At 39.3% G+C, this 23,231-nt stretch overlaps 1 protein-coding gene across 5 annotated transcripts in view; it reads left to right on the top strand.

The window, feature by feature from the left end:
- Window positions 1-295: 295 nt before the first annotated feature.
- The window catches only part of TJP1 (tight junction protein 1), a 131,127-nt gene continuing 108,191 nt past the window's right edge, over window positions 296-23,231 (top strand). For 4 of the 5 annotated variants that reach the window (XM_030931097.1, XM_030931098.1, XM_030931099.1 and 1 more), the window contains exons 1-2: window positions 307-772; window positions 22,182-22,238. In XM_030931097.1, coding sequence (XP_030786957.1) covers window positions 746-772; window positions 22,182-22,238 — 84 coding nt within the window. In that variant the 5' untranslated portion in view covers window positions 307-745. Of the gene's footprint in view, window positions 773-22,181; window positions 22,239-23,231 lie in introns of all 5 variants that reach the window. The other variant, XM_030931096.1, reaches the window with a different exon arrangement.

The raw sequence follows: 23,231 nt of genomic DNA on the forward strand, positions 1-23,231 counted from the left end.
GCTTGTCGAGGAACAAGTGGACAAGTCTCTCAAGGAAAGCTTTGGTGCACAGGCGCTTTCTCCTTGGGGCGAATTCTGCCGGACCTTGGATAAAAACAAACAGGAAGACTCGCACGGCAGCGGAAACTGTCTTTCCAAGTTACTTGGGTTACCCGGCTTTTCCTTCCCCGACCCCCGGGCGCTCGCCCCGCCCCCTCCTCCGCCGCGGTCCCGCCCCCTCCCCGCCCCGCCCCGCCTCGCCTCGCCTCGTCCAGCCCCGCCCCCGTCGGGCCGGGCATGCTCAGTGGGCCGGGCCGGCAGGTTTGCGTGGCCGCTGAGTTGCCGGCGCCGGCTGAGCCAGCGGACGCCGCGTTCTTGGCGGCCGCCGGTTCCCGGGAAGTTACGTGCGGAAGTCGGCTTCCGAGGAGACGCCGGGAGGCCACGGGTGCTGCCGAGGGGCGGGCGAACGGGCGGGGCCGACGTGGCCGGGCTGCGAAAGCTGCGGGAGGCCGAGCGGGTGGCCGCGCTCGGAGGGAGGTGCCGGTCGGGCGCGCCCCGTGGAGAAGACCCGGGCGGGGCGGGCGCTTCCCGGACTTTTGTCCGAGTTGAATTCCCTCCCCGTGGGCCGGGCCCTTCCGGCCGCCCCCGCCCCTGCCCCGCTCGCTCTCGGGAGATGTTTATTTGGGCTGTGGCGTGAGGAGCAGGCGGGCCGGCGCCGCGGAGTTTCGGGTCCGAGGAGCCTCGCGCGGCGCTGGAGAGAGACAAGATGTCCGCCAGAGCTGCGGCCGCCAAGGTGAGCGCCTCCGCGGCCGCCAGGGCCAGACCGGGCCGAGCCCCGCCGCCCGCCCGCCGGCATCGGGCCGGCGTCCCGCCCTCCCTCGCCGGCGGCTACCTGGTCCCCGGGGCGGCGGGATGGGCAGGGCTGGCGCGGGGCCGCGGGCCGCGGGGAGACCCTCGAGCGGGGGCGGCGCGGGCCGAGCTGGGGGCGGCCGGGGAGGGGGCTGCGGGCGCCCGGCCCCCGTCCCGGGCAGGTGCATCGCTGCCGGCGCCTGTTTCTGGCTGCGGTTCGCCGAGGGCGGGGACGCGCAACAGGTCCCTCGCGGAGAAACTCGGCTCCGGTGAGGGTTCTGCGGCGGCCGTGAGCCGGCCCTCGGCGGGTCGGGGCTTGGGGTGCCACCTCCAGCTGACCGGGAGCTGCTGTCTTTGGAGGAGTGGTTGGTCCCGGGCGAAACCTTGTAGTTTCGATCTGATGTCACTCCCTGCGGTATGCGCACGCCAGCGATAAGGCTTTGAGACTGCAGAACACTCCACTCAGCCTGTGAGGCGTAGTAGGTCGGGTTTCTTTCGTGCCGTACGACTTATTTAAGGTAACTTTGAAAATAACCTCTATAACATTTAATAATTTAACTTGAGTTAAACTTTCAAAAGTAATACAAAGTATTCCTACGAATGGATAATAGGATGAGCTCTTAAAAATTAGTTAAGACCGGTGAGTTCAGCCAAAAAAAAGTAACATTCTTCCTGTCACTTTTCCCATGTGCTCTGAAATACTATTCCATTTTCCCATTGCTTGGAAACTGACTTGTGTGTTACATTAAAAAGCCAAAGTTCCTGAAAAACAGAATCCTTCTCCCATTTTGTATATTAATTTTTTTATAAAGTAGTACTTGCTATTTCAAACAATTAAAGGAATACAGAAATGTAAGCAGTAAAAATCTCCCTTTTAAAGAAAATCAATTCATTACTTAAAATAGTGTCGAGATACTTGGGCAGGTAGTGGTTTTATGTGTGCATTTTTGTTTGAAATGCTTACTCGTAACATCTGGGAGCAGGAATAATACGCCTCTGAAACTGTTGAACTCTCAGAGAAGCTTGTTTGCTGGCTGGGAGAAGCTAGAGGTTACACTTATTAATGAATAGATCGTTTTAAGGGATATACTATTCTTCGTTTAAGAAAAATTTAACTTGTACCTTTTTGACCTTACATTGAGGTCAAAAGGTAAAACTTTATCCAGAGATTTAGGATAAAAGGCAACATTTTGCTTTGGTTTTAAAATACGCTCCCATTATTTATCTTTTCTGGGGCTTCCTTTCCTAGGAGGAAAGGCTTTGTTTCCGTATTACACAGAATGTCACTTTGTTCCTGAAGTGTGATCTCTGGTACTTAATATGCAAGACAACACACTTTTAAGAGGTTATTTCAAGTATGGAGAGAAATACGTTTTCAGTGGATTGCCACAGTAAGGTGATTTAGAAGAAGGAGTACTTCTCTTGAATTAGAGTATTGAGATTCGTATGGCATATTGAAAATATTACATTGTAGGGACGTTTTTTGTATTCTAAATATTTACGAGTAAAATGCAAGTTGAAAGCTTATTTTTTAGGATGCTGTATTATGGAGCCACCTCAGAATTTTATATAGAGCAAAACAGGCCATAAATAAATAGATGAAATAATATTCAGTGACCCTGGTTCCCTAAATCACATTTAATTTTTGAAGGTGATTAAAATGCTTACTAAGAGCGAGGCTGGACTCAGTGCTTTACGTATGATGCTTTTGTTTTCTTCACCCCCGCTCAGTTAAAAAAAAAAAAAAAAGAAAAGCAGCAGCGGCGGCAATATTAATTTGGCAGCTTGTTTTTTTTTGTTTTGTTTTGTTTTAGCATAATAGTTTGGAAAACTCCTGTCTAATAAGCCCGTGCTTTTGATTTTTTTTTTTTTTCGTAATGGTTGAATAGTTTGTCATCCTATGAATATGCTGCTGTTTAGACTATCTTTGCTTTATTGATAATTTGTTTCCAGGATTTTGCTGTTGGTATAGTAGCCTTTTTATATCTGTACACATATATTAGTGCATATCAGATTCTTAAAAATGGAATTACTGAGGCAAAAGCTATGTGCAGTTTAAATGCTGATATATACTACTAAATCTTTCTCTAGAAATACTACCTAGAAATAAATATAACAAATATTGGTGAGCTACTGGAATCTTAATGAAGGACATAAAGTGAAATCTGAAAAAACGAGATGAAACAGTATATTTTTCGGATGGAGACAGTCACTGTTGTAGAATTTACTGATTTTCCCCAAGCCAGTGTCTTCTAGTGTCGTATTGTAGAATTTTGACATATTGATAAGAAAACCTACCTGATAAAATGATAGCCACAAAATTCTGGAAAAAGAAGGCCCTATCAGGAAACTTGCTAGAAATTCACATTTAAAGCAGCCCATCAGTTCAGGAACCAGGGAGTCCAGAAACATCTGTGCATTTGTAGACTTTTAGTAATTATGATCATTGGTATTAATGCATGTCAGGTATTATTCTAAGTGCTTAATTTATTTAATTCTCACAGTAACCCTATGAAGTGAACTGTTATCTCTACTTTTTGGTGAAGAAATTGAAACACAGATATACAATAACTTTTAAGTTCATTTAGCCAGCAGGGTGGCTAAATATGTGGTAAAAGTATGTGGTAAAAATAACACTGTAGTCTATTGGAGAAAGAGTGGCTTGTTCAATACGTGGTGCTAGGACTACTGGTTATCCATGTTTTAAAAATGTTTTCTGCTTCATAGGCTAAAAAAACAAAGGAAATCTAGATGACAAAGAGCAATACAAATGATAGCAGAAGAAAATATAGAATACTACTTAATATATATATGTATGTATGTACCTAGATTGAAAAGAAGATACTAAAGAAGTAGTAAAGGTGGGCAGATCACTTGAGTTTGAGGCCAGCCTTGCCAACATGGTGAAATCCTGTCTCTACGAAAAATGCAAAAATTAGCTGGACGTGGTGGCGTGTGCCTGTAATCCCAGCTACTTAGGAAGCTAAGGCAGGAGAATTGCTTGAACCTGGGAGGCGGAGGTTGCAGTGCGCTGGGATCGGGCCACTGCACTACAGCCTGGGCGACAAAGTGAGACTCGGTCTCAAAAACAAACAAAAAGTAATAAAGGAAAAAACGTGGCTGGGTGCGGTGGCTCATGCCTGTAATCCCAGCACTTTGGGAGGCCAAGGGGGTCGAATCACGAGATCAGGAGTTCAAGACCAGCCTGACCAACATGGTGAAACCCTGTTTCTACTAAAAATACAAAAAAAAAAAAAAAAAATAGCCGGACGTGGTGGCAGGCACCTGTAATCCCAGCTACTGGGAAGGCTGAGGCAGGAGAAACACTTGAACCCGGGAAGCAGAGGTTGCAGTGAGCCAAGATCGCACCACTGCTCTCCAGCCTGGGCCACAGAGCGAGACTCAGTCTCTAAATAGATAAATAAAGGAAAAAAACGTTTTCTGTATGTGTGATATACATCTGCATTTGCAATCAGAATTTTGTTTACTGGTGTACTTAATATAAGATTATTAGAAAGTTGAAAAGAATTAGAATGGTTCTCTGCGTCACCAAAGAATTGTTTAAATGTGTAAGAAAATGCTATGAATCATTAATAAGAAACAATTTCATTGGTTGAATCACAGAAAGTAACTGAAGGAAGTCTCAGTGACTTCTGTATTTTCAAGCTGTTTCCCTTTGGAGGAAGCAGTAAAATTTAATGTAAGATTGTGCTATTGTATATGCTTCTTAGATTTTGCTGCATACTAAAATGTTTTTGTTAAGTATCAGGAATAGTAGTATTCCCCGCTGTGGCTATCTGAAATTACACTTTTTACTGTTACACTGATTTACATGATTCCCAGGAATTGATTTATTGTATCAAGTGGAGCACAGTGGGCTTTTTTTTTTTTTTTTTTTAATTTTACTTTAAGTTCTGGGATACATGTGCAGAATGTGCAGGTTTGTTACATAGGTATACGTGTGTCATGGTGGTTTGCATCACCTATCAGCCCATCATTTAGGTTTTAAGCCCCACATGCATTAGGTATTTGTCCTAAATGCTCTCCCTCCCCTTGTCCCCCCACCTCCCAGCAGCAGGCCCCAGGCCCTGGTGTGTGATGTTCCCTTCCCTGTGTCCATGTGTTTTTATTGTTCAACTCCCACTTACGAGTGAGAACATGTGGTGGTTGGTTTTCTGTTCTGGTGTTAGTTTGCTGAGGATGATGGCTTCCAGCTTCATCTGTGTCCCTGCAAAGGACATGAACTCATTCTTTTTTATGGCTGCATAGTATTCCATGGTTTATATATACCACATTTTCTTTATCCAGTCTATCATTGATGGGCATTTGGGTTGGTTCCATGTCTTTGCTATTGTAAATAGTGCTGCAGTAAACATATGTGTGCATGTGTCTTTATAGTAGAATGATTTATATTCCTTTGGGTATATACCAAGTAATAGGATTGCTGGGTCAAATGGTATTTCTGGTTCTAGGTCCTTGAGGAATTGGCATACTGTCTTACACAGTGGTTGAACTAATTTACATTCCCACCAACAGTGTAAAAGCGTTCTTATTTCTCCACAGCCTCAGCAGCATCTGTTGTTTCCTGACTTTTTAATAATCACCATTCTGATGGGCGTGAGATGGTATCTCATTGTGGTTTTGATTTGTATTTCTCTAATGATCAGTGATGATGAGCATTTTTTCATATGTTTTTTGGCCGCATAAATACCTCCTTTTTTTGGCAGCATAAATGTCTTCTTTTGAGAAGTGTCTCTTCATATTCTTTGCCCACTTTTTGATGGGGTTGTTAGTTTTTTTCCTCGTGAATTTGTTTCAGTTCCATGTGGATTCTGGATATTAGACCTTTGTCAGATGAGTAGACTGCAGAAGTTTTTCTCCCATTCTGTAGGTTGCCTGTTCATTCTGATGATAGTTTCTTTTGCTGTGCAGAAGCTCTTTAGTTTAATTAGATCCCATTTGTCAATTTTGGCTTTCGTTGCAATTCCTTTTGGTGTTTTCATCATGAAGGTCTGCCCAGGCCTGTGTCCTAAGTGGTATTGCTAGGTTTTCTTTTAGAGTTTTTATGGTTTTGGGTTTTACATTGAAGTCTTTAATCCATCTTGAGTTAATTTGTGTATACACTGAGCTTTTCTTGATATCGCAGCATTTTTGAAACCTTAAGAACTGCAGAAAGTGGCCAAGCTAATGAACAAAAATTAATGACACAAATCAGTCATTACATATAGGAATTGTTTTTTGAGTGAGTGATGCAATGTAGTTTTAATTATGATAGTTACTGATCAATGCATACTTGCTTCACACTGTTTTAAAAGTAAAAAACTAATTGTAGTTTATGAGAAGTCACTGAAGTTCGACTGCCAGCTTAATGATCCTCACTGTAGCCATAATTTTTGTATGTGTTTGGCATTTTAGACCATCATGGTTACAGGTTTAATTTATATAGTTGGCTGATAATCCTAACTGCATTTTACAACTCTTAAGTTTGTTTCAGGACAGCTTCATAAGACAGTTATGTTTCAAATTATAGTGTTTTTTCCCCCTCAGGTTATATATTGGCACAAATTACATTGTATTATTAGGAAAGACACCAATTTGCCAGGCTTAAGCGTGTAGTCCCTGCACTTCGGGAGGCCGAGGTGGGCCTATCACCTGAGGGCAGAAGTTCAAGACCAGCATAACTAACATGGCCAAAACCCCATCTCTACTAAAAATACAAAAATTAGCCGGGTGTGGTAGCACATGCCTGTAATCCCAGCTACTTGGGAGGCTGAGGCAGGAGAATCATTTGAACCCAGGAAGCAGAGTTTGCAGTGAGCCAAGGTTGCAGTGAGTCGAGATCACACCACTGCACTCCAGCCTGGGCGACAGAGTGAGACTCCATCTCAAAAAAAAAAAAAAAAAAGGAAAGACACCAATAAATAATGAGGTGGAAACCAATCTGTGGCTTTGAGGGCTGTAATGCAGTATATGTAGTACTGCTTCCCATTTGATTTGAAGGAAAAAAAAGTACAGTAATTCCACTCCCCTTTTTCCCCCCAATCCTGGAAACAAGGTCTGGCTCTGACTCTCACTTGCTCTGTAATCTCTTTTCTATTTAGAGACCAAATGTAAACTCTGTACAGTTCTAAGAATAAAACTGTGTATAAATATGAGAGATCACCATGCTGCTAAGGAAGATGTCTTCAAAAATAATAGTTTTCGTGGAAAATTTGGAGATGCAATTCTGTTTCTTGACATACCCCGATATGGTAAAAATTCACTTTACTGAAAGACCGCGAGTCCAGCTGTAAATTCATGTGTAGTGCCACCCATCTCTGACATCGTTGCTCATTTCAGGCCTGTCTGAAAGCATTCACATGCTCAGCGTTGTGTATGACTGAGCATTGTAATAGCTGAAGACAAGCTAGTGGAATGAGCACAGTTATTTTTAATTAGCAAAGTTTGGATCATATGTTAAATGAAAAGATAGTTTATGTCTAGAATGATCCTCCTGGAATATTTGACTGGAACTTGCTTTGCACCTCTGAATTTTGAAAGCAAATCTTGAAAAACGTTTTTACTTTAACAACTTTTAGTCTTGTAGAAAGAAGTATACATTAGGATAGTTTACAGATTTTAAAGTTAATCCTATAAAATCGGTTTGTTTCAGTATATCTTGCATAAGCCAGCAATAAAAGTAAGACTTTTGCTGTCTCTGACCTAGAGTGCATCTTTATTTATTTATTGCAGAGAAGAGTGGCTTCAGGTTGCTCCTTTATGGGTTAGCCAGGTGCTTTATTTCCATTCCTCTTAAACAGATAAATTCTTTTTTTTTTTTTTTTTTTTTTTTTTTGAGACGGAGTCTCGCTCTGTCGCCCAAACTGGAGTGCAGTGGCCGGATCTCAGCTCACTGCAAGCTCCGTCTTTCGGGTTTACGCCATTCTCCTGCCTCAGCCTCCCGAGTAACTGGGACTACAGGCGCCCGCCACCTCGCCCGGCTAGTTATTTTGTATTTTTTTAGTAGAGACGGGGTTTCACCGGGTGAGCCAGGATGGTCTCGATCTCCTGACCTCGTGATCCGCCCATCTCGGCCTCCCAAAGTGCTGGGATTACAGGCTTGAGCCACTGCGCCCGGCCCCAACAGATAAATTCTTAATAATGAGAAGTATGTGGGGAATACGTGGGTAGGAAGTTTTATCTTATATTCTAAACATGGATGAAAATAAATGGACTCTGAATGATTGCCTTTACCACAAGAACACAGCTTTAGATCACGAGAACGCCAGTGTTACCAAACTTTGTACTGTAAAACACCATTTGAAATGTGATAACAAAACCCTGACTGTCATTTATGTAGTGCTCAATACTGAATCTCAGGTGGCCCTCACTTGGGGATAGATCAAGAGATGAGGTTTTATTAGTTTGTGTTGGGGATATATTTCAGTTGTTACACTGGGAATACTGGGAAGTGAGTTGATTGGTGAATGATCTCAATTCTAGTTTATGTCCAGAAAGGATGGAAAACAGAAGCTCATGTTACTTTCTGTGGGTTCTAGTTAGGAACATAAGATTAGCATATACCTAGTTTAATTAATTTTTTTTTTTTATTTACTGAAGTATTTTTTGCTTTTTAAAAAAATGTACATTCCCAAAGATTGGAAAGTTCATTTTCCTGCTTGGTTATCTTAGGAATTTTCACTCTTTTGGAATTGTCACTATCTTAGAGATTGTACAACAGTTTCTGGTAACTGAATATCACAAGTTAAGATTAGCTCACTTAATTCAGTATGTAATTTTAAAATTCAGGAGGATACCAGTAATGACTAATTATTTTTGTTAGCTTAACAAATATTAAATGAGTACATTTTGTTTGGGATCCTGATCTAGAAATTTACAGTTTTCAACTGCTGTACGCTGTAATGATGACCTTGTGAATTGCGTAACTCATTGTTCAAGAAACAAAGGATTTGCATTGTTTGCTCTTAAAAAAAAATGAGCAAACTTAAGGTCATCCTGTAATAACAGAGCAATCTTGTGTGCTTTCTTGGTTGGAGGAGGTGGCAAAGTCATTATCCAGAACCTGGGCTTGCTGTTCAGCAGCTTCTGTATTTTTCCTTGTTAATATTTTTAAATGTTTGAATTGAATCTGGATACGTTCATGTAAGTGTTTTCTGCATATGTTTGGTATCAGTATCTCAATAGGAGGGACACATTAAGAATTATAAAGTCATTGGACATATATGCTTAACAACTTGTTGAATATACTGACAAGGCAAATGGACAGTATAGTACCTGTTACTGTTATATTTAGGGTTCAAGAAGCTGTGAAATATGTAACAATTTGGATTCCTAAAGCAGGCATTTTTACATTCAACAGATTTTTGTTGGTTACCTTGTGTGTACCAATCACTGTTGTAGGTGCTGGAGATGGAGCGGTGAGCACATCTCTGTACTGATAGGGCTTTTTAATGGTGTGTGTAGAGAGCAGCAAATAAAATTCTGTCCCTGATGATAAGTGCTAGAATCCCTAACCTGCCTTCTCTGGGTCATGTTCTCTCTCCCTCAAAGATTACATGTATCTTGTCTTCTAGGGTTCTCGTTTTCTTGTTTTTCTTTATAGTTACCACCTAATTATGCATTCTGAAAGCACTAGTTTTGACTCTCTCTGAACTTTGCACATACAGAATCTTGTACTGTGAATTCTGTTGTGTATGGCTTCTTTTGCTTAGCATTATGTTTGTAAGATTATGTTGTGGATAACTGTAGCTCATTAGTTTTCATTCTGTTCTTGTATTTCGTGGTATTCCATTGTATGAGGACTTTATTGGTTTTGGGAGAAAAATAGTTTCAGTTAGACTTTTGTGGCTTTTTGGAGAAAAATACTGTATATGTCTGTCTGAGGGGCAAGAATTAGATATGCGTTATTAGGCAGTCATTGGAGTACTAACAGCTGAGTAAAAGGTAGTAAGCTTCTTTTGGTGTTCCTGTGATTATCTTGAAAATTCAAGTTGGTCATAGTTTTGAGGATGTTTTATGACTAAGATCTTCAATCTATCATACTAAAGTATGTTTTAGTAGTAAGATACCCACTTACCTAGCTGATCAGACCACCAGAAACCACAATCAGGGGAAATACATGAATTTGGCAAAAAGAAGTCTGCCTTTCAAAATATAATTGTAGGAAAAATTTCCTGGTAATGTCATTTGAAGGTATAAGGAAGATGTATGTATGTACTGATTTTTTTTTTTCAACAGTGGTGATTATTGGAATATTAATACTTAAATACAGAAGTACGCTATTTTGATGCTGTGTCAACTATAAAAATCAAGTCAGTAGCCGTGGCAAGTAGGCTTACATTTTAGTTGTAAGTGTGAGAAATATGTGTCAAAACAAACAGTAGCCCCTAACGTTGCATGCTGACTCTGTGACAGATACTGAGTGTTTTATGTGCATTACCCCGTTTAATCTTCACAATTCTGTTAGATACTACCATTATCTCTGTTTTTACAGGTGAGAGATCTGAGGTTAAATTTACTTGCCATAGGTAATCATGCATCTACTTATATGTTCTGTAACTCATACATTCACATCCTTATATGTTTATGTGTTGTAAGAGAGTGCCAGGGAGAAGAGTATGGAATGGTGTTAGGTGAGTCTTAGACCAGACAAGCAGCATGAATCGTGAAAGCCGGAAGAGAGGGCACGGGTCCATCAGAGCACAAGCCAGCTCGTCTAAAGGAAGCAGCTCTTGCTCAGCCCCAGCTGATTGTTGTCTTAGAAGAAGACAGGCCAGATCTCCCAGTTTTTCAAAAGAGGTTGTAAGTCTGGATTTTCATGTAAATCACCCTGACTTAAGTCTTGCTAGTTGACTTAGTTTTTTATATCTTTTTATTGTGAAATATATTGCCATGTGTACAGAAGTACATAGAGCAAATGTCCATGAATGAATTATTACAAAGTGAACACCCATGTAAACACCATTCACCTGTCAGCAGGCCAGATCCCGCACAGAGAGGTCAAGTAAAAGAAGGACTGAAAAGATTATCATTGAGCAACTCTTAAGTTTTACTTACTATGTGAGTTTAGGCTCTGGAATCTGAATCCTGAGCCTGCCACTAAATGGCTGTTTTCTCATCTGTACACAAAATGCAAATGTAAAAAGGCAAACAGGACCCATCTCAGGGTGGTTGTGGGCTCAGCACATACTAAGCTATTATGTTAGCCGTGTCTTCTAAAAACATTTTAAGTGAAGCCCATTTTAGTATCAGAGAGGAGGCATATAGGAATTTTATTTATTTACTTGTTTATTTACTTATGGACAAAGGTTGGCCTGTAGATTATATAGGACATTCATTCATTCATTCATTTTGAACAGAGATCAGTCTGTAGGTTAGTAGTTTTCAGCCCAGCAAGATGTTTTGTGGTTTCAGAAGAAGGATTCATTTATTCATTCATTTATTTATTTCTGGACCAAGATCAATCAGCTTGTAGGTTAGTAGTTTCAGCCCAGCAAGATGTTTTATGGTTCCGGAGGAAGGTTCCCTGGGTTCCTGAGATACTTTTGAAAAAATTATTACAATGGCATTAGGTAAGAGATACAGTCTTTAGTCTGATGGATTAGGCAATAGAGATGAAAGACTATTCCAAATCCAGGGTACCTGGCTCAATTTGGATGTCTACCTAGTGTGGTGAATGGTTGATTAGCAAGTTCCATTCAGCTTTGATCATCTGAGCATCTCAGGTCTTTCTACTTGTTTTATCTCTACTTCGAACCATTTACATTCTCCCTCCTCCCTCCTGCCCCCACCAAGTAATCCTCCCTCTGGATTCCTGTAATAGCCTCCTAAGTAGTATCATACCCTCCTCTTCCCCTTACAATCTGTTTTTCTAAAATAATCTTCTCAGAATCCAAGTTTGATTAGTTTCTCTCCCTTCCCCCCCCCCACTACACACATACATACGAACACTCATCCTAGAATTCCTAGGCTGCTTAATTACCTTTAGAGTAAAAGATCAATTAATCCTTACTGTAGTCAGTAAGCTCCTAGCGGATTATTTGGCCCCTGCCTACCCCTCTAGCCACATCTTGGATCTTTTTCCTCCTTGCTTCTTGTTCGCAAACTGTACTTTCCTCTTTTCAGTTCCTAGCAGGTGTACTTCCTATCAGCTTTCTCTCTGAGTTCCTCATGGCACTGTTTTCCTTCCTTCATAGTACTTATTTAAACTTGTGATTATATATTTAGCCATGGAGCTTTTCGATCATCTGGTTCTCCTGCTAGACTATAAGCTCCATGAGAACAAAGGTCACACTAGTTGTGTCTGGTTATTCGTGTGGTTTAACACAGTGTTTAGCATATAGGAAACTCTCAAACATTATTTGAACGAATGAGAGATGCTCTTTCCTACACCAGGCTCTTGCACGTGCTGTTTTTTCTACCCGGAAACCTTCCCACCTCCATCCCTCATGCACCTCATAGCTATCCCTCATTCTTCTCCTCAAGGACTTTGCCCAGAGCCCAGAAACTAGGTCAAAACTTGTGCTTTAAACTGTGTATCCCTTTATAGCACTATGACAACATGTACTTAGTTCTCTGCTATTATTTGATTAATATCTGATACCCCTTCCAGACGAAAGTTGCCTTTTTACTTCTGTTATTCACTTTCTGGTAATGTTAGACCACCTTGAATTCAGCTTAGAAAAGCAGCAGAAGGTACTAATCCAACCCCAGGAGTAGTTGCATTTTTGTTACTATTTCTGAAAGGGGAATCTGTTGCTGGAATAGCCAGCTCATGGAAACACTGCTCAATGTCCTGGCATCATGGTGGTAGCATTCTTGGTTTGGGTCTTTCCTAAATCAGTAATTAATTTCTAGTCCCCTCAAGTTACCTTCTTTTAAGTGGAAAATTTTCAAACCCATAGAAAAGTGGATGTGGGGAATATAATGAATTCCCACGTTACTGTCACCCAGTACGGTTAACAACTTAGCAGCCAATCTCATTTCATCTATACTTCATTCATTGTGTCTTCCTTTTCAGATTTCAGATTTTCGGATTTCGGATGTCCATCCTGAAATCGGAAACACTTACGGTTCTAAGCATTTCAGAGAAGAAAGAGAATACTCAACATGTATCTGAATATGTATCTCTAAAAGATGTCTTTCTTTTTAAAGTACTGTAATTGCATTATCATTAGCACACTTTTAAAATAAACTCCAAATACTTAAGTGTGTTTTGTTTTGTTTTTTGTTTTGTTTTTTTTTTTTGTTTTTTTTAAGACAGAGTTTCACTCCTGTTGCCCAGGCTGGAGTGCAATAGTGTGATCTTGGCTCACTGCAACGTCTGCCTCCCTGGGTTCAAGGGATTCTCCTGCCTCAGCCTCTTGAGTAGCTGGGATTACAGGCGCCTGCCACCATGCCTGGCTAATTTTTTTGTATTTTTAGTAGAGATGGGGTTTCACCACGTTGGCCAGGCTGGTCTCGAACTCCTGACCTCAGGCGATCCACCTGCCTTGGCCTCCCAAAGTGCTGAGATTACAGATGTGAGCCACTGCGCCCAGCCATATTTAGTGTTTTCTAATTGTTTTAAATGTCAGGTTTCCTTAATGAAGTCCTCTTACTGTGATTGTTTAACATTTCTTTTAGGCATTTGAGGTCCGCCACTTCTTTCTCTCTCTTTAGCCTCTTCCCTTGCAGCTTTATTGGTTGAGAAACAGAATTGTTTGTAGAATTTTTCACAGTATGGATTTTGGTGTTTGCTTCCTTGTGGTGATTACAGTGGTGGTTGGCCCACTGTATTTCCTGTGAATTGGTTAACTGAAGCTAAAGCAATTCTTTCTAATAAAAATACCACATGAGCCATCTGTATAACGTAGCCACACCAAAAAGTTTTTTAAGGTAAACTTAATTTTCATATTTTATTTAAAACATATATCCAAAATATTACCATTTTAGCATGCAATGATATAAAATTATAGATTGAGATATTTCAAATTATTTTCCATATTCAGTCTCTGAATACTGTTGTGTGTATATTTTACGTGTCATGTATATTTTACACATAGCATATCATAATGTATTTCATATCATATGTATCTTTTACATATACCATATCTCAGCTTGGACCAGCCACATTTTAAGTGCTGCGTAGCCCCATGTTGCTGGTGGCTTCTGTACTGGATAGCACAGAATGTCGATCTAGAGCCTTGATCAGTTCAGAGTTGATTTTTTTGTTTTTGCAGTTCTACTTCGTAAGTGGCATTCAGTCACAGGGTTTTTTCTGTTGTTTTTGGATGGTGTCTGCAGCCACTGATGATCAATTTTAGATCCCATAATTCACTAGGTGTTATAGAATGATGATACTCAATTTTTATTATTCCTTTTTCATTGGTTAGCTGGAATGCTTCTAAAAAAATAAACTTCCCTTCATCTACTGTTTTGATCACCCACTGGTACTGTTTGTATAGGAAAGGAAGAGTAAATATCTTATTCTTTTCCTATATGTACAGTTTCAAAATAATGAGTTTTGCCAGCACTTATCATTTTTTAGAATCAGTATGAGCATATGGATGGATGGAAGCATATTTGATTTATTTTAATCCATTGCAGTCAAATTATTTACCGTTGTGTCAGATTACTTTATTCTGAATTTTTAAATAACATAATACATTAAACAAATCATAGGTGTACACAGATTGATTAATTTTCAAAGTGAATACGCCTGTTTGCCCACAACTCAGATCAAGGAAGAACATTTACTAGTGTCCCAGAAGCTCCCCCACCTTCATCCCTTCCAGTTACTACATATACAAAGGTAACCCCGTCCCAACTTCTAACAGTGTAGGTCAGTTTTCCCTGTTCTTTGTTTATGTTTTTATTTTAAGACAAGAGTCTCACTCTGTCACCCAGGCTGGAGTGCAGTGGTGCAGTCTCGGCTCACTGCAAACTCCGCCTCCTGGGTTCAAGGATTCTCGTGCCTCAGCCTCCCAAGTAACTGGGATTACAGGCATGCGCCCCCGCGCCTGGCTAATTTTTGTATTTTTAGCAGAAACGGGGTTTCACCATGTTGGCCAGGCTGGTCTTGAACATCTGGCCTCCAATGATCTGCCTGCCTCAGCCTCTAGAAGTGCTGGGATTACAGGCGTGAGCCACCGTGCCTGGCCCCTTCTGCCTGTTTTTTGTTTCTTAATTCAGATGTGATGTTTACCAGTTTTCAAGGATTATGAAATTCATGTGTTCATTGTAGAATATATAAAAACTTAAAATACACAACTCTGAAACCAAACTTTTTTTCTGAGTACATAAATATGATTTTTTCTGAAATTGGTATCTTTCTGCATTTTTCTATACCATTATAACATTTTTCTTTAAACTTTTTATTTTAAAATACTAGATTTATAGAAAAGTTAAACTTCTTTAGTGTGGTTGCATTCTCCATCTGTAATATAGTTAAGTTAATTTGTTACTGTTCTTATTCTGTTTTTGATTGCTTCCCTTCCCTCCATGTCTTTTTGGTTTTAATAGTTTAATTTTTTGGTCTGTGAAGGGTAATGTCGTGAAACAATACTGTGTTCTAAGAAAGAGAGTTTACACAAAAAGATATACTCAGAGGACTGTCACTGTCTCTTCATCCCTGCTATACCATTCCTTTCTTCCTCCTTTTTACCTGAATAAACTGTGAGAGATCTTTTTATCTATCTTCAACCTTTAGAAGATGCTATACCTAAAAATAGTTTTATTTTTGGTAACTGGAAAGCACCCTAGATTTTAAGTTTCCAGGAATATTTGTAACTGTCCCTATTGAGATTTTCTCAATATATAATGTACACATAATGGTAACTTTTAAGCTGATGTTCTTTTACTCCTATTTTATAGCTAATATAGCAGCTTATCTGTGAACTTACATTTTTAGCAGACCTTCAACTTTGATCAACCAAAAAATTACAGGTTCACTATGTCTTTCTTTCCAACTAGTACTTCCTAATCATATCCATCTCATCATTTGTTTCCTAAACTGTTAGCCAAGAGATGGACACAATGATATATTTGTGAATTTAACCAGTGTTGAATACAGTGGGGTGTTGGATGCTAAATTTACTTAATTTCTATTGAGACTTTTATCCTAGAGTTGCTGCCTTCTTATTTTGATCATTATTTTAATTCTTATGCTTCCTGAATTTTTATCCTCTATTCATGAAGTTTGTTGAATCCCTGAATATCCTTAGGTCCCTTCTTCATTTGATTTTAGAGTGCTCTTTTTTACTACCTCCTGGACATTTCTATTTTGGGAATTTAAATGACAGCCCCTCAGATCAGTCCAAATATACATATTTTGCCTTACCTTTTAACACATAACACTATTCCCTTTGTAATTCGTGTCGCAGTGATCACAATTTGAGATTATGTAATTGAAAGTTCATTGAAGGGCAGGGGTCATCTGTTTTATTCACTAAAACTTACATTGTACTTCTCCTTAAGTTCCTGGCTCAACCTCATCTCCATAGATGATCTTGCTTTCAATTTTGATGGAAAAAAGCCAAAAAGACCAAAACAGAAACACTTTCAAGTTCAGAAGGAATCAGAACAGTTCAGTGTAGCAGCTTTGCTCACAGAAGGAACTTGGAGGGTCACAGAGTGTTCTTAATGCCTTTACTATTTGGTTTTCCTAGTGGGGAACTCCATGTCATCAAGAAAGAGTGTTCCTTGAAGATTTGAGGAGATTTTATTATTTTATGATGTCAGGTAAATGAGGTGTATTGATAACAAAAATTGAGGGATCTTAAGCTTTGCTGTATTCTCTGGACAGTAAGTAGTATTTTGTATTAGCTCCATTGGTTTTCATGTATCCTCATTGTCTGCTCCTTCTCAAGTTCCTTTGGTTGTCCACAGGGTTATCTTAGTCCTTGGGTAATTACATCTTTTCCATTTGACTTCAGCGCTGCTACTTGGTTGACTACTCAAGAGCCATCTTGAATTCCGCCCCCACTTCTCACTAACTTTCTAACTGGTTTCCCTTTCTCAAATCATTTTCCCATTACAGCCTTCAGAATGAATTCTGATTATGTCATTTGATTGTCAAAAATTCTTCAGTGTCTTCCGTTTGAGTTTAAAGTCATAGGCATTATATTATAAAGCCCATTGTGATCTGATACCCTTGCACCTTCTCTCCTTTTCCTCTCTCCCTGTTCCACAAATTGTATAACTTAGTCATATCAAAGCCAGCATCATGTGTAGCAGCATACAATCTTGCTGACGTGCTGTTTCTTCTGAAACATCTTTCTCCACTCTTTTCGTGGACATCCTTCAAGCTTGAACTCAAAACTGTTGCTGTTTCAGGGAATAGGTCTCTGATCTTCACAGCAGACACAGTCCTTTTGCATCTTCCATAACAGCTCTTATCTATTTGGTGCAAAAAGCTCTTATCTTTTGATGCTATTTTAATGGCAAAAGCTGCAATTATTTTTGCACCAACTTAAATACCATTTATTTAGTGTTCTCAGCTGCTGCTTTGAGCCCCTAGGCAGGAAGAGGGATCTATTTTTGGCCTCTCCAACACTTACCATATCTGATACATGTTTGTTGAATGAATGAATGAATGATACATGGATTGTTTTTGAAATTACAGCCGTAAGGATAGCAAAATTTAAGTGGCTGTGTATTTAGATAATGTTGAGTTCTTCATTTGGAGTATACTTTATATCTTCTTTTGGATTTGTTCTTCTCCCAGTTATAGGCTCATCCTGTCTTGTCAGTTCTTGTGCCCTCCTGTCTTTCCCCATTCAGTAATCAGTCCTAAAGGACAGTGAAACTGCCTAGAACTAGGATCTGAAGTTTTGGCAGGAAGCCCTTCAGAGTTGGTGATCTGAGTAGTGTCTTTGCCAGCTGGAGCTTAGAACAAAGAAACTAAACAAACTCGTGGCAGATTCTGAAATACAGCTTTTTGCTTCTTCAGAAATTGTGATTCTAGTCAGTTGATGCTTAGAAATGTGCACAGAACTCAGAATCCAGCAACCATGAATTGCACTCACTTTTGATGCCTGCAGTACTTCACTAATTATTGAATTTGTAGCCTGTTCATTGGAATTATAGTCTAATAGAATTTTGGAGCTAGAAAAGCCTTTTCATTTGCGATAATTTCACCCATTTCCCTAATTGTATAGGTGAGGAAAATTAAGATCACGTGTCTAGTTGATGATACCTTTGGGCTGGGGTCTTCTTATGCTTGGTCTAGTTCATTTCCTGTTTGCCAACATCTGTCTGAGTTACTAGGGAATGGCAGTGCTAGAATCATGCTTAGAGGAATAATACATTTTCCCCCTTGATCTCCTACAAGCCTAAATGTCTTGAGCCTGAGACTGGTAATTTCCCGGAAGCTTTTTGTGCAAGTTACGGAATTATCTCTTGTGCATTTTTGAAATGAGAAAATGACAAGTTTACGATAAGGATATTAAGTTTTAAAAATATTTTATAAGTAATAGATGAATGTGATTAAAAGTGCAAAGGGCTCCCAGTGAAAAGTGATACTCCTCCCACCTGGTTTTCCTTTCTCCGCCCCAGAAGCCATGCGTTTCTTAGGTATTCTTCCAAAGGAACCTCCCCACCCCTTGCTTTTCTAAAGAATTAAAATTCTCAGTCATTAGTGAACATTTTTTCTTTATGGAATGCTCATGAAAATAGTGGTTAATAAATTCACTGGTACTAAAAATGTCTTTTATCAATTTTAGCTTTGATTTCTGAGTGATTTACTAGAAGGATTTCTTAGTTTTTCCCCAGCGTTTTATTATGGTCACTTTCAAACACATAACAAGAGTGAAAGAAGTCTGCCATGGATACCTGAATCCCAACCACTGAGATTCTACCATTCTCATTTTACTGTATTTGCATTATTACGTATTTGTGTGTTTGTGCATCTGTCCATTCCTCAGTTCATTTAGAACTCCTCATCAGGACTGTCTGGTTACATAAACAACCATGGATAGAATTTGCTGCTTTTGCCACAGAAGCAAATGAAAGGCTAGAGAATGGAGAGAAATGACATGGTCCATGATTTAAACTGGGAATATATTTTTCTGTTGTTTTTTAAAAAAGATAAGGAGTGGTAAAACATAGTAACTCACTTATATTATGGATTAAGTTGGTTTAGTGGCTGGTCAAGAGCCTAACCACTTCTTTTGATGTTTCATTCTCAATTACTTCTACATAGGTCTTCCTTCAGATAGATCAAGCTATATTTGATGTTTAACAGAGAAGTTTGTTGAGATGTGTACTTTTCCAGTCCTCCAAAGAAAAACTCTATTGATTTTGATATGGAATGGTGTGAGGGCAATTATGTTTTAGTATTTTAGTCTTCTCCCTTGGACAAAATAAGTTTCTGGAGACTGTACATTAAGACCTTAATATGCCGGGAGTGGTGGCTCACGCCTGTAATCCCAGCACTTTGGGAGGCTGAGGCAGGCACATCACGAGATCAGGAGATGGAGACCATCCTGGCTAACACGGTGAAACCCCGTCTCTATTAAAAATACAGAAAGATTAGCCAAGCATAGTGGTGGGCACCTGTAGTCCCAGCTACTCGAGAGGCTGAGGCAGGCGAATGGTGTGAACCCGGGAGGCGGAGCTTGCAGTGAGCCACTGCCCTCCAGCCTGGGTGACAGAGCGAGACTCCGTCTCAAAAATAAATAAATAAATAAGACCTTAATGTATAGATTGCTAACAGGAGAATAAACATTTTTTATAATTAACAATAAGAACATTAATCCTCTTAAACATTATTTGATTTTCCTAAAAGCCAAATGAAAAACAGATACAGATGCTTCTCAACTCACTTAGAACAATGTCCTGATTAAACTCATATAAGTTGAAAATATTTTAAGTCAAAAATGCATTTAATACACCCAGTGTACCCAATAGCATAAGCTTAGCCCAGCCTACCTTAACCATGCTCAGAACGCTTACATTACCGTATAGTTGGGCAAAGTTATCTAACACAAAAGCTTATTTTACAGTACAGTGTTGAATATCTCATAATTTCTTGAATACTGTAGTGGAAATGAAAAGCAATGGTTGTATGGGTACCATCGCAAGTCAGAAAATCAAGCTGAGCCATCCTAAGTCAGGACTGTCTGTATTTGAAATGTCGAATAGGAATGAGATTTGGTGAATATGGTTTGAAATACATTGCCAGTTTGTTCTGATGGGGAATGGAGAAAGGAAGATAAAACAACTGATAGAAAAATGTCACCCACAGTCCCTTTACTTTGAAGATGATAAACAGTGTTAACATTTTACCCTTTCAGCCTTTATTCCCTACTAATGTTTAAACAAAATTAGGATAACCGTGTACACACTGTTTTACAACCTGCTCCCCCCTTTATGTTAAATAATTTTTCTCACTTGGTTAACATCCTCTTACAAAATGGAAAACTGTATTCATTAAGACCTTAGAGAGGATGATTAACTTTCATACCATAGAGTGTGTTATCAAGGAGAGTTAAGTGCATGTTATCACATCACTTGCGGTTTGGACTGGTGGGAAAAAGATTAAAAAGGCAGTAAAACAATGTCACTGCTTAATGAAATAGATCAAGAAAAGATGAGCTGAGAGCTATGCAAGCAATTCTCATTCTTAATATCAGCTGAGATTGGACAAACTGGCAACTATTGCAGATACTTTTATCATGTATACGTTAGTGGGGCAGTTGATGTTTAGCTGATTTACTCATACTATTGCTGCTTCTCACTGATGGAAAAAAAATTTTTTTAATGCATTATCCTGGTCAATGTTTGTTTAAAAAAAAACAAAAAGAACAGCTTTGTTTCCCGTAGAGGTCTCATTAAAGGGAGGTTTTGCTGCACTGGAAGATTGAAACAAAACGCTGGTGAGGTCGGCAGTTCTTATCTATGGGAGTGAACAGAGATCCTTTCTCTCTCCTCTCGCATTCATCTGGCAGGATAGTTAATCTAGTTGCTTTGCATTTAGGGAAGCAGGCTTTCTTTATAGGGACTTACTTTCTAAAATGGCATTAATCTTCAATTAAAGTCGCTGTGGGAAAGGAGAGGTTGGGCCTATGGCACCTTGATAGGCATATTCTCATGATACTAATAACAGCAGTAAGAGAAGACAGACCTCACTTATGAAATAGGCATTTATATGGTGTGACTAGTGGTCTGAGAGTGTCATGCTTAGCCTTCTCCCATTTTACTTTACCTTTTGATAACTCTGAAGAATCTTTTTAAAATTTACTTGTAAATACATTTTTGGAGTCCCAATTTCGTAAAATGGTAACGTTAAGAGAGACTGAAGTATTTTAAGTCTCCAAGAGCAGTTAACCCCATTTAAAAGAAATTTATTTTGAATTATTTACTGCTAATTCCTTAGATCAAGCTTGTCCAACCCGTGGTTCACAGGTCGCATGTGGCCCAACACAAATTTGTAAATTTTCTTAAAACATTATGAGATTTTGGGGGGGGGGTTGTTTGTTTGTTTTTTGTTTTTAAAAAGCTCATCAGCTTTCATTAGTGTCAGCGTATTTTGTGTGTGGCCCAAGACAATTCTTCTTCTTTCAGTGTGGCCCAGGAAAGCCAAAAGATTGGACACCCCTGCCTTAGATAATAATTTATTTTCCTCTCGTGAGAGGCTCCTGACAAGAGGTAAAAGTGAAGTCCACTGTGATTTGGGTGGGGCCTGTATTGGAGCTCATATCGCTTTTATTTTATAATGACTCTTGGGGGAGTTTGGGAGATTGTTGTTGTTTGTTTTTGTTTCTTGTGTGTGTCTACCTGTGTGATACATACACTAGAAAAGCTGTTCTTTTTCTTTTGGTTATAAGTGAAGCTTGAGAAGGTAATTCTGTAGCAAAACTGAAGCTAGGTGAAGCAGTCATGTTTGTGACCTTAAAGCAGCCATTTGCCAAACCTAGCAATGGTTTTATCTGTTTTCCTGTAACATGTATATTTATAATCACTGTGTTCAGAGGCATTTCTCTTCCTTTGTAAAACATAAGAGATGCTTTTAAATGTCTACATGCCATTAGGTATTTTAAGATAATACCGCTCCAGTTTTTACTCTTTTCTATCGAATATTAAGTGTAAAGTTGCAGAGTTAGCTTGAACACTGATTTCATCTTGCATGAAATGAATATAGAGCAGCTGTCCAAATTAAGTTAAAAACAAAGGAAGTTCCTGTGTGTCGTTTCCTGTCTCTTAAAAGCAAACAAAAAACTTTCCATAATTATTAAGGTCCTTTCAGAGTATCTCTAATATTAACAGTGTGAATTTTGGTATTTCAGTATGCTGAGTTGTTGGATATTCTTGCTCACCTTATTAAGGACATTTTCTTAAAAGGTAAATGATTTATTTTTCTTTTCCTTTATCAGAGCACAGCAATGGAGGAAACAGCTATATGGGAACAACATACAGTGACGCTTCACAGGGTAAGTTTGTGTTGCAGTAAATAATCTGTGTATAACTCAGGATACTGGCAGCTTTGAAAACAATAGAGGAAAGCCAGATGTCAGGAAGCCAGAGGAAGGAGGAAACTTTTTCTATATTCTTTTGTTTAAAATTAGAGTTAAAATAATTTTTTATTAAGGTCAAAAGTGAGCATGATTACTTTTTCATATATCCTTTTGAGTATTTGCTGCTTTTATTCCTGACTTAAAAATTAAGTGATTTGCTTTTTAAATTTTTGAGTGATCAGATAAAAGACTCTGTATGTTAGTATAAATTATTATAAACTGCTTCAACCTTTCTGAGTATATATGCATGCATTGTGGGAGTGAATTTAGAAATTAAACCGGGTTGTATGCATAATAAAATCCTAAAAGATACTTAATTGATTTCAACCATGTTGACCCAAGCTGTTGCTTAAACAATTGCAGATGCAAGAAGAGAGATGAGTAGAAGTAAGAGATGAGTTCTTACTTGGTGGGACTAAGAACTTTGTCTGAAGTGAGACTGCTATCAATTTGAATTCTAGTTCTTCCTTTCTCTTGCTTTAGAAATGGGGAAGTGATTCAGTCACCTTCGAAAGCCTTGATTTTCACGAGTTTAAAATGGCACAAATTGACACCAGTTCATGCTTTACCAATTTGTAAAGTTAAGTGCCTCTCAAAATTCTCTTTCCTCTCTTTGAAGAGAGCTGAATCTACTGATTACTCCCTTTCTTAGAGAATGTATGGAAAGAGAGAATATTTAAATATTGACCTTGCACTTTACACTTACTATTTCTACCAGCTGTATCCATTAGTAGGAAGATGGAAAGGGAAAAGAACCATGTTCCTGGACTCTGCCCCTGATTATCTCGTGAATGTTTGGATCTGCACATAGTAGATAATGGGTAAATTAATTATTAAAAAATAGTGGGTTTTGGCCAGGTGCGGTGGCTCACGTCTGTAATCCCAGCACTTGGGGAGGCCGAGTCAGGC

Source organism: Rhinopithecus roxellana, chromosome 5, assembly GCF_007565055.1.
Source record: "Rhinopithecus roxellana isolate Shanxi Qingling chromosome 5, ASM756505v1, whole genome shotgun sequence".
NCBI classification, from domain to species: Eukaryota; Metazoa; Chordata; class Mammalia; order Primates; family Cercopithecidae; genus Rhinopithecus; species Rhinopithecus roxellana.